The sequence below is a fragment of the Cotesia typhae genome, unplaced genomic scaffold (assembly GCF_013202065.1).
Source record: "Cotesia typhae breed Kobodo isofemale line unplaced genomic scaffold, CoteBio_Ctyphae contig_11, whole genome shotgun sequence".
Classification (NCBI taxonomy): Eukaryota; Metazoa; Arthropoda; class Insecta; order Hymenoptera; family Braconidae; genus Cotesia; species Cotesia typhae.
In genome coordinates this window covers 1,019,068-1,034,896 of record NW_027423711.1, presented here as the reverse complement: position 1 = coordinate 1,034,896, position 15,829 = coordinate 1,019,068, and the positions used below count along the sequence as shown (strand labels likewise).

General features: G+C 26.5%; 2 protein-coding genes across 2 annotated transcripts; both read right to left on the bottom strand.

The window, feature by feature from the left end:
* Positions 1 to 73: 73 nt before the first annotated feature.
* On the bottom strand, positions 74 to 3,368 carry LOC141527006 (dynein axonemal heavy chain 10-like). Its single transcript, XM_074242224.1, has 5 exons — positions 3,285 to 3,368; positions 2,934 to 3,213; positions 2,625 to 2,869; positions 673 to 1,192; positions 74 to 597 (listed from the first exon to the last, which is right to left on the bottom strand). The coding sequence occupies exons 1-5, from the start codon at positions 3,335 to 3,337 to the stop codon at positions 130 to 132; spliced, it is 1,566 nt and encodes a 521-aa protein (XP_074098325.1). The 5' UTR covers positions 3,338 to 3,368; the 3' UTR covers positions 74 to 129.
* Positions 3,340 to 4,841, bottom strand: LOC141526579 (dynein axonemal heavy chain 10-like). The gene is made up of 5 exons (XM_074241616.1): positions 4,563 to 4,841; positions 4,048 to 4,481; positions 3,584 to 3,841; positions 3,376 to 3,472; positions 3,340 to 3,344 (listed from the first exon to the last, which is right to left on the bottom strand). The coding sequence occupies exons 1-5, from the start codon at positions 4,753 to 4,755 to the stop codon at positions 3,340 to 3,342; spliced, it is 987 nt and encodes a 328-aa protein (XP_074097717.1). The 5' UTR covers positions 4,756 to 4,841.
* Between the last annotated feature and the right edge of the window lie 10,988 nt (positions 4,842 to 15,829).

Here is a 15,829-nt window from a genome sequence, read left to right as displayed (position 1 = left end):
AGTAAAATTAATTTTCTTTAAAATAGGTAACACATACTATCACACCATTGAAGTACGTAATTATAATAATAATTCACTCTAATTACTTAAAATTTAATTATTAAAAAAATAAAAATAAAATTGCTTCAGTCATTGAGAAAGTCCTTTATTTTCTTCATCATCTAATTTATGAGAAGTTATGTTAAGATGTTTTCCTGTTTTGTTCATCAATTCCTTCCAATGTCTTTCACGAATAGCTTCATGTTTCAGATCAACAAACAATAGCACTGAACTCTTAAATGCTTCCATTTTTGCTAAAAGTATTTGACCAATATCAAGCTGCTGAATTCTACTCGGAAATTTCTTAAATTCGCTGACATAATTTTCTATTTCATTGATCAATTTTTGAAAATTTAAATCTGACCATGAAGTTTTTGACAAAATATTTTCTGCATCTTTTTGGGTTTTATATAAAGAATATATTATTTTAATGTCTTCAAAATTTTGCGTAACTTCTTCAAAAATTGAAAAATTTGTTGGTAGAAGATTAAATAAATTTTCTGCATACGCAAGATCCATCCGTCGTTTTTCTAAAGTTCTTATTAAACCTTCAAATTCCTTAAAATACATCATTATAAATAAATTTACGTTAAATTTCGTCATTTTCATTAAAGCAATTAAAAGAAAACTTACTTCTACTTTGTCTAATCCACTATCTAGATCGCTCCCGACGCTCGCTGGTCCATTTTTATCATAATATTGAGCAAATTCCACACATTCTGCTTGAAGATCAGAAATTTGATTTTCAGTCATTTGACGAAACCGATCTTTTGTAGTTTCTAATATTATATCTCGATAAAGTGCCTCAGAATAAACTAATTCCCAATCTTCCTGAATGATATAAGCTTGTTCTTCAACCTCAGACAAAAAATTAATCCCGTGGGCTCTAAGTATTTTAAATGTTTCTTTATATTCATCATATTGAACGATAGCTTGTATTGAAATTTTTTTTATATCTGCAATAGTTTGCAAAACAGCTTTGAATTTATCAAAATTATTGATAACAAGTTCAATTTCCGATCGAAATGTCTTTATTTTCAAAGCAAAATTTTTCATTGATTGTTTAGTTTCTGTTATAAGATAGTCCCCCAAAATTTGTTTCCATTTTTGGGCATGGTCTTTAATACTTTTCAGTAATGGGCCCAAGTTTATTCTGTTAAATAAAATTATTTTTATTAATAGATCAATTTATTCAATCTGTCGTGCCAATGATAAATTAAAAAAAATTTAGAATATCTAAAAATGTTCGTCTCCTAATACTTATTCAATTTTTCACAAAAGATACATTGCATTGCTGACTTTTAAAATAAAACGGAAAAAAATTTTTTTCTATTCTTAATAGCTAGTATGGAAAAAGAAACAAAAGAAGGCCATTCGGGATTCCAAATGGAAGTAGATTTTATGCTTTCTTTAGCAACTTGTAAGAAGAAATTAAACCGACATCAAATGGACAAAAAAATTTTAAATTGGCTATTACCCGCCCGCTCCGCTGGGCACTTTATAGAATTGTAGTTTTAGATCTAGACTTGAAATTCAATTGGAGTATTATTTTGACTTGCACAGGTTTTACATTCCATCGAATCGGAAGTAGAATTTATTGAAATCCGTATTGAGATGATCTCTACATGACAAACAAAAGATTCTTACCAAATTTGCAGCTTTTTGAAGCTATATTTAAAAAATTAAGATTTTTTATTGTTAACACCCACCCCAGCGATCTTTATTGGAGGTGATTCGGTGTAAAATCCGTTCTTAGATCATTTTTGTATCACATGTAGATGACTTCTATTAAATTTGGAATCTATAGGAACTATAGCTTGGAAATTAAAAATGTTTATTGTTAATACCTACCCCGCGCAACCCTCTGTGGGGTGAGATATCATAAAATTCATTGATAGATTATTTCTACATCTCTTACAGAAGATTCCTACCAAATTTGAAGTCGATAGGAACTATAGTTTAAAAACGGGAATTTTTCATTGTTAACGCCCTCGCAACCCCCCTTGTAGGTGAAATGTAGGGAAATTTCGTAAAATCCGTTCTTGGCTGACCTCTACTCGGCAAAAAGAATATTCCTGCCTAATTTCAAGTTTCTAGGTCTTATAGTTCCAGAGATATCGTGATGAGTGACTATATCTATAGAAAGTCTCCTATATATCTATAGATATATAAATACATATTATATATAAATTCATACATATATAAACTTTTGAACGAATTACATTTTCTGACTCAGTTTGTCGAGCTGTCAGAAAATAGCTAAATTTTTTAAAAGTTGCGCCATGAGGACGGCTGCAATAGTTAGATTTTGATGAAATCTACGAAAAATTCTAAGTGTTGATATCTCTGTTGCACTTGTACAATAACTGGTAATTGGAAACTTTAAAAATAAATTTCTAATTAAGAAAGAAATTATCAAAATAAGTTCTTTGTTCATCAATATATTCTTTGTTTACAAAACCTCGTTATCTATCGACGGAAAGAGAATTGATTTAAAAATTTGAAGTTATCAACATTTTTAAATAAGACATACTTTAGCATCATCCCGCTTAAAAATAAAAAACGTAAATGTGAATATTTTTTACCTTATGCAAAATATATCATAGTATGATGTCCACTCATCAATTTCTTCAATTACTGTATCATAAAACGTAAATTTTTCATCATATTCATTCAGACTAGAGCATGTCATAACGAACTTCTCACAAACTTGAAGTTTATCAGTTCGCCATAAATTGCTGTATTTTTTCCATCTATGAAGATATTTCCGACAGTGTGATGTTATTTCATAAACTGTATTTTTAATAGCAACAATACATTCATTTATTACCTAAAAAATACTTCTTAGTTATTAAATCATGTCCGATAGTTTTCATAAAAGTGCGATTTCTTACTTGAATACTCATTATATCTTCATAAAAATTAAAGTCAGAAAAGCCATCTGAATTTGTTTCCTTTACTTGGATATACTTGTGACAGCTTCCTGCTATCCACCTTGGAAATATTTTCATTTTTTCAATCATATCTTTAACATCTCGAAGAACTATTATATTTAATTCATTTGGAGAAGGCCTAAGAACTACTTCAGAACACAATAAGACTGCATCCACTGTAAAAATTGCTTGATTGTTCGAAAGTAAAATATTTAAAGTTTCTAAATTTTTTCTCAAACAGCTGAAAACAATATTTAGATCTCATTATAAATTTTAAATAGGCTGTTGAAAGTATTTATGTTATTATGTTACTTTACAAACGCTGTAAAAATTTGTTGTTCATAACGTTCGTAAAAATATTGCATGGCTATACTTTTGCCAGATGTTGTGTTTTTAACTAGACTTTCTAATTTTATTAATATTGGAGTAATAGACAAATATGTTTCTAACATGCCATTTATTAACTTTGTTCTTTTAATTTTGATCTCTGAGAAATAAATCTGAAAAATAAATAATTTCTTTATATAACTTGATAAATATTGGTTAAATAAAATAATTGAAAATATTAAAAAAAAAAAAATACGAGTTTAAAAATGTGTAAGTGATCTTACGTTGCATTGTAGTAACTGATCATTTGAATCCAATGAATCAGTAATAGTAATTAAATTATATGTACTGATGTGCTCTATTCGACCATCAAAATCTTTTTTTATATGATTCACTTGTGCAATTATTGACTCCAAGTTCTTCAACAATTTTTTACTGTGAGCAGCATAATTAGGTATGTCTAAACAATACCAGTTTAATCTTGTTGATCCAGATTGTATATACTTGTCGATATTTTTTATCAAGTTTTTGAGCAATACGACCTAAAATAAAAAAAAATAAGAAAATAGGTTGATCCTGTAGGCCATTGCTGAAACTTTCTGCTTTTTTTTTTTGAGATAAAAATGATCAAAAAATTTTCAGTTAGTTAATTTTTGAGCTCGAAGAATTTAAAAATTAAATAAAACGGTGCCTTAAAAAATATTTTATACAACGAAAAATTATTAAAAAAATAATAAATGTAACTTACATCGGCAGGATCTAATTGATCCATAAGTTCATTATACTGATCAATTATTGTTTGAGTAAGTTCAATATCTACTTTCAATCGATCTTTTTGAATACTTTTATCTCTCATAGAGATTGGCAATTCAAATTTTAATTGCTCTAACATTTCGGCTTCATGAATTACTTCAAAAATTTTAAAATTGAAATTTATTTGAAAAGACAATAGTTGTTCAATCATGGTTTTATCATCTGCTTTTTCCATCCAAGTTACTTTCATTTGATGTAATGGTTTATCAGTCTGCAATTTGAGGACTTTATTAGCCAAACATTTTAAACTAGATCCTATTTTGACACCAGCCAAACGAGAGCATAAAATTTTTCCTCCAATGCTAGGCCCCAGATTCAATAAATCTTTACTTCCTAATTTTTTATTTTCGATACTTTTATTCCTTGTAGCTATAAAAAATATCATATTTATTTTCATTAATTCAAACTCAAAATCTTAATTGATTAGTTGTTTAACTGTGAATAATATACTTTCAACTATGGGAGTAATTTTCAAAATATTATTTTTCATTGTATTCAATACATCTGCGTTGGCTTTGTTATTCCAGGAATCAAATTTCATATCTTCAAACTGTTTCATTTGTTTGACAGCATCTAGATACTGACTAAATACTAACGATTTCAAATTACTCAGATTAAGTTCGGGGACAGATTTGAATGTCATTACTGGACCTTGTAATCTACTAAGTAGTTGTCGTACCCAGAATATAGAGCCAGCAATCGGCACATGATATTTTAATAATGGTGGATTTTTTTACCTAAGACAATTGGTCATTATATAATTGTTTATAAAAATAAATAAAATAGTCTTGTGCTTTAATACCTGAACTGAATATATCTTCAACCTGGTTTATTTCTTTGCTAAATTGTTGCATAATGACGTCATATTTCATCAACAAACATTCTTGAATAGCGGGTTTCGTTTTGAAATTTTTAAATTTGAGAAGTACTTCTAAAGCTTGTTCAGCATTAATTAATGCTTTAAAATAGTCATCAATCAAAAACAACGCTTCTTTTTGTAAACAAGCCACTTCTAAATAAAACCAAGCCATTGTAGCATCCCAATTTTCTTGATTAAGTTTATTGAAAATATTAAAGTCAGCATTTGAAATTGGTAAAATTAGTTCATCGACCCTTTTACGATAACATCTATTTGTGACGGATCAGTAATAATTGATTTCAATTCTGGGCCAAAAATATTGTAATAGCTTTGAAGAACACTTGCTATTTCGTTAAAATCATTACAAACTTTTGTGATATAGTCGATCTCACTGAACAAACGGTTTTGATCAAACTCCCATCGTTTTCCTTTTTCTGATAATTCAATACTTTTTCGGGTTACGAAATATAAATTTTTCCAACTTTTTAACATAATATAAGCATTTTTTGTTTGATCCACTATTTCTTTCAATGGTTTCCTGTATAAGTTGAAGTTGAAACTTATAATTGCTATTTTTAATTTTTAATCGAATTCTAAAAATATTTAGAACTTGATGATACTATTTTAAAATTAGATGTTCAAGGCCCAACTTAAACGTATGAATGGTAAAATTTTAACATACTGCTGGCCCAAATATAGCTCAAAGTACTCTTTTTAAAACCAAATAAAAGTTCATTTCTATATATAGAAGTATTATATAAATGTATCTATAATAGTTTTCGAAATATTTAAAATTAAAAATGGGAAAAATAGTCAAATTTTAAATAATTTTTAAAAAAACATTTTTCAATTTTTTTTTCGCAAATTTTCGTTTTATAATGAAACAAACCTTTGATAAAATTTTGTACAAATTGCAAGGAGTCGATTCCAACAATTGGTCAATTTGACATGAAATGGGCCATACATAGAAATTACGTTAACGTCCGTGAACTTTTTGTTTTTAATATGGGTAGAGAATAAAATAAAAATTTGAGATAAAAACATGATCCATCTCAAATTTTTAAATCATATGCAAAAGTATTTAATCTGTGTGAATGAAATTACCTGAATAGTTCTTTTACTGATAAAGTATTCTTAACATTTTCACATAGCTGCCATGAAATACTACTTAACAGTAAAGTCATTTTTTCTTCGGTATTAAAATATTTAGATAAAATCCAAATCATTTTTATTCCTTCCAATAATGACGGAAAAGATTCATTTATAACTTGAAAATTGCTGGATTCAGTTATCAACTATTTAAATTATATAATAAATACTATATTGACAAGTTGTTCACGACAATACACAGAAAAAAAAATTACTTGAATCAAGTAAATAATTTTGAAGGATTTTATCTTCTTGATTTGAGTAAAAAAAAATTCTTAAACTAAGAAATTTTTCTTGGTTTAAGTAAATTTTACTTCATTCAGGAATTTTCCGTCTTGATCCTAGACAGTGAAACTCTTTAAAATTATTTTCTTGGCTTAAGAATTTTTCTCTTGATTCAAATTTATTTTTTTTTCTGTGTAATAATATATTAAAGGGTTCGTTATTACTCTAATTATCTTTCTTTACGTAAGTATTGTCTTGAACATATCATTCTACCCCCATAAAACATTTTTTTTTCCGAATAAAAAAATTAATTTATATTGGGAGTTGGCAAACTAATATAACTCATTCTTATTCCAACTTACCTCAACTTTAAGAAATTGCCAACAAGCAATGAATAAAACAGAAATTAGATCAAATTGACTTAAACCACACAAAAAAAAAGTTTAATTAAACTAAGAAAATTTTCCGTAAAACCTAAGTTATTTAGAAGCAGGAAGAATTTTTTTGGCTTCATAAAACTTTGTTTGAGCTTAGAGAGTTTTAATCTTCCTAGATATTTTTTTGTTTTTTCAAGAAAATTATTTTTCCAAAAACGATTTTTTTATCCGTACAAGTAATTTTTTTTTCTAAAATTTTATTTCCGAAGCCATCAAGAAATAAACTACAATAAAAAAAAATCTTTGACTTTCCCGTAAAAAATTGTAAATTTTTCAAAATTCAGAATAATATTATTTTAAAATCGTTAATGTTGAAAAATTTCCACTTCAAATTCTAAAAACTAGAAATTCGGAACTCTTCTTTGTTTTTGTAATCTGACCATTTGTTTTAAAGATGCATCAGTCTGCGGCAAATAATTTAAAAGTTTAGAAATATTTCGAATTCATTATTTTCTGTATCTTTTGTAATTTGTTTTCTTCTTAGAAAAAGTAAATTTGTTAAATATAGCATATAGCATAAACATATAGCATATCAGAACATGAGCATCAATAAACATTCTGTTTTTACATTACTTACTTTAAAGTGTCGCGATACTGTAAATAGAAACTTATCATTGTCACGTGCTTCGGTGTAAGATTTCCAGAGCTCAATTTCAAACCAATGGAATGCTGATAGTATGGATGAGCGAGCTTCATTCAAAATTGATTTTATTTTTTTCACAGTTGGTGAATTCAAATTTTCTACTAATATTGATAAAGTAATCAATCTTTTGTGCCAATGATCACAGATGGCCGTAGGACCATTGTCAAGGGAAATTTATGCATATTTAATACTTTATTTATATGTTTCCCCCAATTGATAACAATATTCTCCGCCTGTTCAAGTATATTTTTATCAGATGGATTTGATTTTAAATTCATTAAGTCTAATGATTTCGGTAAAGGTAACAATAAATCATCTTCAGAATTCGCCAAATTCCATTGCACACATGACACCAGTTCCTCAAGATATTTTAACAGTTCTTTAATATTAGTTTGAACGACGTGTTTTTTACATGAATTATTAGCATTTTTTGATAACTCTGAGCAATCTACAATCATTTTACTATGTTAATCATGAAATATAACTACACTGAAAAAAAAACTCCTTGATTTAAGAAAAATATTTCCTTCAAAATTTCACTTGTACTTTAAAACATTTCGTTTTCTTAGTTCAAATAATTCACTCTCCAATTAATAAATCAAAATTCTTGGTATAAGAGCAGAAAATTGTCCATTTAAGAATTTTATTCTTCAATGGAGCCTTCAACTTTATTATTTTCAAACAAAGACACATATTTCGCCAAAAATTTCTTTCTCTATGATTAAGATAGACTGCAACCTTCGTTTAAAATGTTAGTAAAATCTATTCTAAGAATACTGTTAAAACCAAAAAAACCGAATTTCTACTACTTTCTACATCATTGAAAAAATTCTTACAAACGCACAGTAAGAAATATTGTATAAAATCAACGTAATTTCTGTGTTAAATACGATCCACACAAAGTTAATGTTAAAATTCAACACACTCGGTGTTAAAATAACACAAACTTTGTGTTAATATAACGCAGAGCGTATTGAATTTTAACACTAATTTTTGTAGACCGTATTTAAACACAATATTTTTTACTGTGCGTTTTAGAATATATTAAAGTGAGAATTTGGTTTTTTTTTTTTATTATTTTGAAAGAAAAATCTTCTATTTAAACTAAAAATATCAAATTCTTGACAGAAAACAAAACTCATTTTAGATAAACAGAATCGTTCTTGGTTGAAAAAGTTGACTTTGCCTGGCAAAAATTGATTAGACCTGATCAGACATGAACAAGCATAAGTCTTCAGATCTGATCAGGCATGAAACATAACCGGTCATGATCAGGCCTGTTCATGCCAGGAAAAATATTTTTGCAAATAAAAAATAATGTATAAAAAAATCTGAAAAACGGTTGACCCTGCAGGCCATTCCTAGAACTTCCCGCTATGTATGAGTTCAAAACCCTCGGTCAGTTGTTTATTCCAAATTTTCGAGCTCTTCGAGCTCAAAAATACAACTTGTATACTTTTCCGGGCTCTTTCTGAGTCTACAAAAATTTTATAAAATTTTATGGGATTCCATAAAATTTGAGGAAACTCATAAAATGTTGTAAGAGTTTTTATAACAGACTTGCTATACAGAAAAAAAAATTGTTTGAATCAAGTAAATATTTTTGAAGAACTTTATCTTCTTGATTTAAATAGAAAAATTCTTAAACTAAGAAATTTTTCATGGCTCAAGTAAATTTTACTTGAGTTAAGAATTTTTCGTCTTTATTCAAGACCATGAAACTCTTCAAAATTATTTTCTTGGTTCAAGAATTTTTATCTTGATTCAAGTTAAATTTTTTTTCAATGTAATACTACCTGCGCTACTGAATAAACATTTTTTATGGACTTTTACAAATTTTTAAAATCTTATGAAACTATATAAGTGAAATAAAATTTGATAGAATTCTATAATATAAAATTACAACCAGAAACTAAAAATAGTAATATTACTAAATTTTAAAAAATCAAATGAAACTTTAGGAAATGTCAGATATCTTATGCAATCGTTTTTTTCTATTGTAATATAATAATTACAGAAATTTCGTGAAATTTTTTGAAATTCCAAAGTATTGGAAAGATTGATTATAAATTTCTTGATAGTGGTATTATGAACTTAAACTTTTACAATTTTTGGCTCGATAAAACTTTTCTTCCAGACTGTATATAAAGTAATATATTCTATAATTGACAAAGATATAGTCGATAATACTGAATATTTTTTTGATTTAAAAAAAAAAAAAAACAGTACTTGATCAGACATGAACAGGCATTGTCATGCATGATTATGTTTAAATCAATTTATAACATGGTGGATCAGATTGGATCAGATATGGCCATTCATGATCAGACCTGAAGTATTCAACGGTTCAGACTTGACCATGTCTGTTTATGCTTAATCAGGCATGAACAGACATGACTATGCATGCTCAGGCCTGAATTATTAAACTCTTCAGGCATGGTCATGTCTGAAAATTTTTTCTCGGGTATCGAGTGAAGTTATAAATTTCTTAAGTCAAGAAGTCAGAATACAAGTTAAGAAATTCTTAAGGTTGTCTTCAAAAAATTTTCTTGAATCAAAATTATTACTCTTGTTATAACGAAAATATTTTTATCATTGTGTAAAATTTTTTATTTATTTGTCTGTCACCATACCTTTGACATTATCAGGTGAAACTCCCGTATTCGTATGATTGTGTTCTGCTATTGTAAAATTTTTTTGAGATTTTTTAAAATTTTCATTTTTATCGACGATTTTTGAACACTCAGAGATCGTTTAATTTTTTCATTCTATATTACAAATTATAACTAAACTAATATTCATTAATAAATACAATAGAATAATATCAAACTTTACCTTATTCACCGAAGATTCTGTATTTGTATGGCTAATCTGAGTTTTGACAGTACTGTCACTGCTGCTATCAATTTTTTGAGTTTTTTTGAATTGTTCTGAAGTTGCAGTATAATATTGGTTTCTCAACAGAGGTTCAAAACCTTTCTCAAAAATTAGAAAAGCATCAAATTAATTATCTTAATTTATCAAAACATCGGTGAAAATGATACTGAACTAAATTTACATTGGTCAGCATCTCATTAATAAATTCTAAAAAATTTCCATTTAATGATCCAACGGCTATATAATTTAACATAGAATTATCGCATGTTTCCTGAGAATCAAAGTAAGGAATTTTTCCATCGCTTGTTTTCAAAAAGTAGAAATAATTTGTTTCTAATAATTCTGGGTCCGTCAAATTTATTCGTCCAGATATCATGTGTATCACTGGAATCTCAATGACTTTATCAATTACTTTCTAAAATCACAAAATCAATGCTTGAAATTATTTCGAGGAAAGAGGTAATTCAATTGTAACAAAAGAACTGTTATTTTATATTTTTTATCTTTTCCAAATTTTTAAAATTTTTGTGTCATTTAACTCTATAATTTTTAATAAAAAATAACAATGAAAGCTACAAATGAATGAAGGTAAAAAATAAATTTTTAATGGATTATACTTTTTTTGTATATAATTAAATTTTATGACAATCAATGCAACTTTCCGTTATTACTTTATTGAAGATTTTATTTGAAGTAACATTTAATGAATAAATCAGAAAAAATGAAACATAAATAAAATTTACTTTACCTGCGTAAGAATATATTTATCCTCTTCACCGGGCAATGGTGCGAATGGAGAAGTTAGTGCTGTAAAATATCCAACGTTTTAAATAATTTACTTACAAGTAAAATGTAAGTGATGATTGAAAGCAAAAATTTATTGATTTTGAATCATTATAAATTCTGAGAAACAACCCAAAATTTTTAGCAACAAAATCTTTCTGGATTTCAAAGCAAATTATAAAAGATATAAATTTGTATAAATATAATTTATTACCAGAAATTTTCTCTTTATAATCTTCTGGTGTTACAAGATCTGCATTATCTTCATCTTCGCCATCAGCGTCTAAATACATATGAGTTGTCGTTACACCAGAAAATAATGTGCTGAGAGTCTCATTGTTTGGTTCATAATTTTCGTCTTTTTTTCCCTTTTTAGTTTTTTTCCCTTTTTTCTTCTTTTCTTCATCAATTTTTTCTACTTTTCCTGAAATTGATGAAAATATTATTTCCATAAACTTTCAACAAATAATTATAAATTCAGAAACTAATTGATCAAAATATAATTTTTTAATTTATTTTATATTGATTTGATTTGTGGAATAGGATACTCCAAATCTAGTTATTTACGGAAAAAAAAAAAAAAAAAAAAACAAATTTTGATAGCACTGAGTTGTTTCAGAATCTACTATTATTAGTTAAGAGAACAATGAACTGTCACATATTTATTTTTACCGTAAGCATTTTTAGTTGGTTTTTGAGATCGTCCTTTATCTGAAAGAGATAAAAGAAAAAAATTGCATTAGTAACTAAATTTATGTATATTGAAAAAAAAATTGACTATTTGTTGAATAATATTTATACTTTCTTCCCAAAACGCGACTTCTTCTTGTATGATCTCGTTTCGATAAGTTTTAAAGAAGAATAAAACTATATTTTCTAGACCTACTTCTTCAATTGAGTTTAAATTAAAAAATTTCATCAGGTTCTCTTCTATATTTTTTTCCTAAAAATATCATTCAATTATCATTATGAATAAAATAAAAGTAATAGATTAACTTATTACAAATAATTTTGTAGGTTACCTCAAATAATTTTTCGAACAAATTTTTATGATCGTGGTCAAGATTAAAAAATTTCATTATTTTATTCCACATCCATAGAATCCTATTAACCAAAAATAATCAGATATTGTTACTTTTGCTGGAATATCATAAAAACAAATTTAGTAATGACAAATATTTCACCGATAATCTGATGTAATTGTAGTATTAGATGAAGAAACACTTTCTGAATTATTTTCTTCATTATTTACACTCATGCTCAGTGAATCAAAATCTTTATTCGTGATTTTAGAATGTGAATTATTTAGTTGAAGACCACCGTCAGCTTACAAAAACGAATAAAATTATTCTAATTTGTATAATCAATATTTGAGAGCTTTTTAATTATCGTTGTCATGGAAAACAAACAAAGAGACGAATAACATTTATTAGACTCTGTTCACGCCAACTAAAATTACGAAAATTTTAATAATCCATAGTTCAAAAATTCGATTGAAATTCCATCATGTAAGTTTGGTTCAATAATCTTTAAATGAAAATCATCGAGTCCAGGCTACAGAAATCTATGAAGTTATATTACTATTTTTGTGTTCAATATTGTTATTATTGATGTTATTATCAATTTTTAATTATTTAAGTGTTCTATTGTAAAATAACAGAATCAGTGCATAGTCAGTGGATGCATACAATATATATATATATATGTAATCTACTATTAATTATTTAATCTGTATTAACTGAAAGGATACTATTATTACGAAAACAAAACTTTTTTTCTTCACGAAAAAAAATTAGAGATACTAATAGGACTCATAACAAGAATCGACTGTATTAGTAAACAGTTGACCCCATCGGCCATCCCTGCTACTTTCCGTTAATTTTAAATGCAAAGAGCTCTAAATTTCTCTTATTACTACGTTTTTAAGATCTTCGGGCTCACTAAAATAGTTTTCCAGCTATTTGAAGCTTTCAAGCTTTAAAAAGAACTGTTTTCCGGTTTTGAACAGCTCAAAAGTCTAGTAGGTATTTAGTTAAACACTTTTTGAATACAATTGATCTGAATAACTTTCGGACAAATCAACCGATTTTGATATGCTCACTGCAAGAAACGGTACTATCCTTGTTGCACTCATGATTATAAAGCTATTGCAGTTTTATGTTTTTCTTTTAAACAAATGAAAATTTCCAAAAAAACGCTCTGCCACAAAATATATAATTATAAAATCTATTACGTAGTAGAGCATTTTTTCAAAATTCTTTTTGTCTAGGAACGAAATGTAAAGCAGCAATCGCAGGGATCGGCTGTTAAGAGAGCTAATTTAAAATTAGGTAAGAAAGTCGATCTGATGAAAAATTCAATAATTATCTTAAAAACCATATTTTTGTAGATTTCATAGAAATATAACTATTGCATTGGTCCTCATGACGAAACTTTTAAAAAATTTTGCAATATATTCCGACAACTTGATGATGAGTTGAGTCAGAAAATACTTATGGTTCAAAAGTTTCCATATGTATGTATTTATATATTTATATATAAGCAGTTGAGGAGTTGATTAATCATTTTGGATTAATCGAGACAAAAAACTGGTTATCTTCAATTATAAGCATTTTTCAATAAATATTTTTATTGAACTTGTTGAATTTAGTTATAAAGTGTTATCGGTTACTTAATATTTAAAAGAACAAAAAACTGTTCTTTTAAAATATGAAAAGGTACCCTTTTGAAAATCAGCTCCTCATATATACTATCATAGAACACAGCTTGTCACAACGATGGTGTCTACAATTCGCAACAGATCTTTACGAAATTCAGTATATTTATTCTACTGATAAATAAAAAGGTCAAGTTCAAATATGAGCTTAATCGGTCACGTAGTTTTCAAATTACAGAATTTAAAAATTTTTAAAATCCATATTTTTACGGTTTATTTATCGAATACCTTTTCAATGCGACATTGTATTGAATTTCTGTAAAATATACCTGAAAGCTCTTGAAATGAGCTTTAATTTTCATACCCTGCTGTATATATCAAATAAAAATTATATTTAAATCTGCTTTTTATGAAATTTGCTGTTGTATTGGTTTTTTTTTCGAAATTACTGAAATTTTATAACTTTTAATCGATTCAACGCCTTTAAACTTATTATTTTCATTAAAGTATGAAATCTACTTCCGTTTTGGCTGCCGAATGACTTGTTTTTATTTTACAAAATTAAATATCTCACGAACAAAATCAACTGATTTTTAAGAGCTTGGTGGCATTCGATGTAGTTTTTCAAGTATTAATAGTTAACTTGTTATATCTAAAACGATCCGAGAATAAATTTCGAAGTTATTTGATTTTTATGTTTCTTCGTGCGTGAATTCTAATACTGCGGTGGTTAAAAACTTATACTACTCAATAGCTGCAAACGATACCTATTATTTAATTTTTTTGTAAATTAAAAATCATATATATTACATCATTATTATTATTTTAGATCAAATGCAATCGCATAATCGCAATTACTATTAATTAACTATTAGTACCTTTTTTATTTTTAATAAAAAATAATATTATCTCAACGAGAATGTTTCGGTATACATCTCAAATAATAAAATTGGTAGGTTTATTATTAAATAATTAATTATGTCAAACAAACAGACCTTGCCATATATTAGATGTTAATATTCAACTAGTCAGCTGCCACGAGCATGTTATCTCAAGTTTATAATCAAGTTTCCGCATCTGCTTGATGGCCTGGGGCGTTCTAAATATCCACCGGCGTACAGTCGAAGCACCTAATTTTTATTCAACAATGATTATGTTTTTCCAATTAAATTTCATTCAAAACGTTCAATCTGATTCAATGGAGAGTAGTCATAAATGAATATTTTATTTTCGATGATTACTTTTTGATTGAATTTCTTTATTGTTCTTTGTTAATTTTTCTTTTGGCGCAAATCCCATCGATAATTGAGTATCTATAAAGTTTCTGTGATCAAAATAGATGGAAGTTGATAAATAAATACAAATTTTCATGGATAGCAAATTTATATCGATATTTAATTATTTGATCACATAAAATTTTGTCAATATTCTAAAAATATATAATAGTAGTTATTTGAAAAAATACGTATAATTTCTGTTCAACTAAATGAATAAATCTATCAAAATGTAAGCTTATAATTTTTTTTTTTTTTTTTTCCAGTACAGTTAAATTCAAAAGAATAACTTTATGCCATTATTTTGATACGACTTACAAGACAAATTTTTTTTTAATTTAAATGAAGATAGAAATAGGTAGGATATATTATACTGAATATTATTGAATCCTTTTTTTTACCACCTATTTTAAAAAAAAATCGAATATAGTTAAAAACTGCATAATCCGCATAACATACATTTAATTATTCATACTTATTAAGTTTTTTAGATTAATTACACAAGTATGCCATACAAGACAAGAAAATGATTCAACATAAACTCATAAAAATATAAAAAATGAAATATAGAAGTAATAATGAAAAACAATGAGATAAAGTATAATATTATATTTTATACAAATTAAGAATATATATATATATATATATATATATATATATATATATATATATATATATATATATATATATATATATATATATATATATAATAAAAATCTTAAAAGTATAATTTTTCTGCTATTTTTCACAAATTGTTGTTAGTTTGTTCTAATACAGATTAATATCATTCAGTTCACTCATTTAACAACCATTT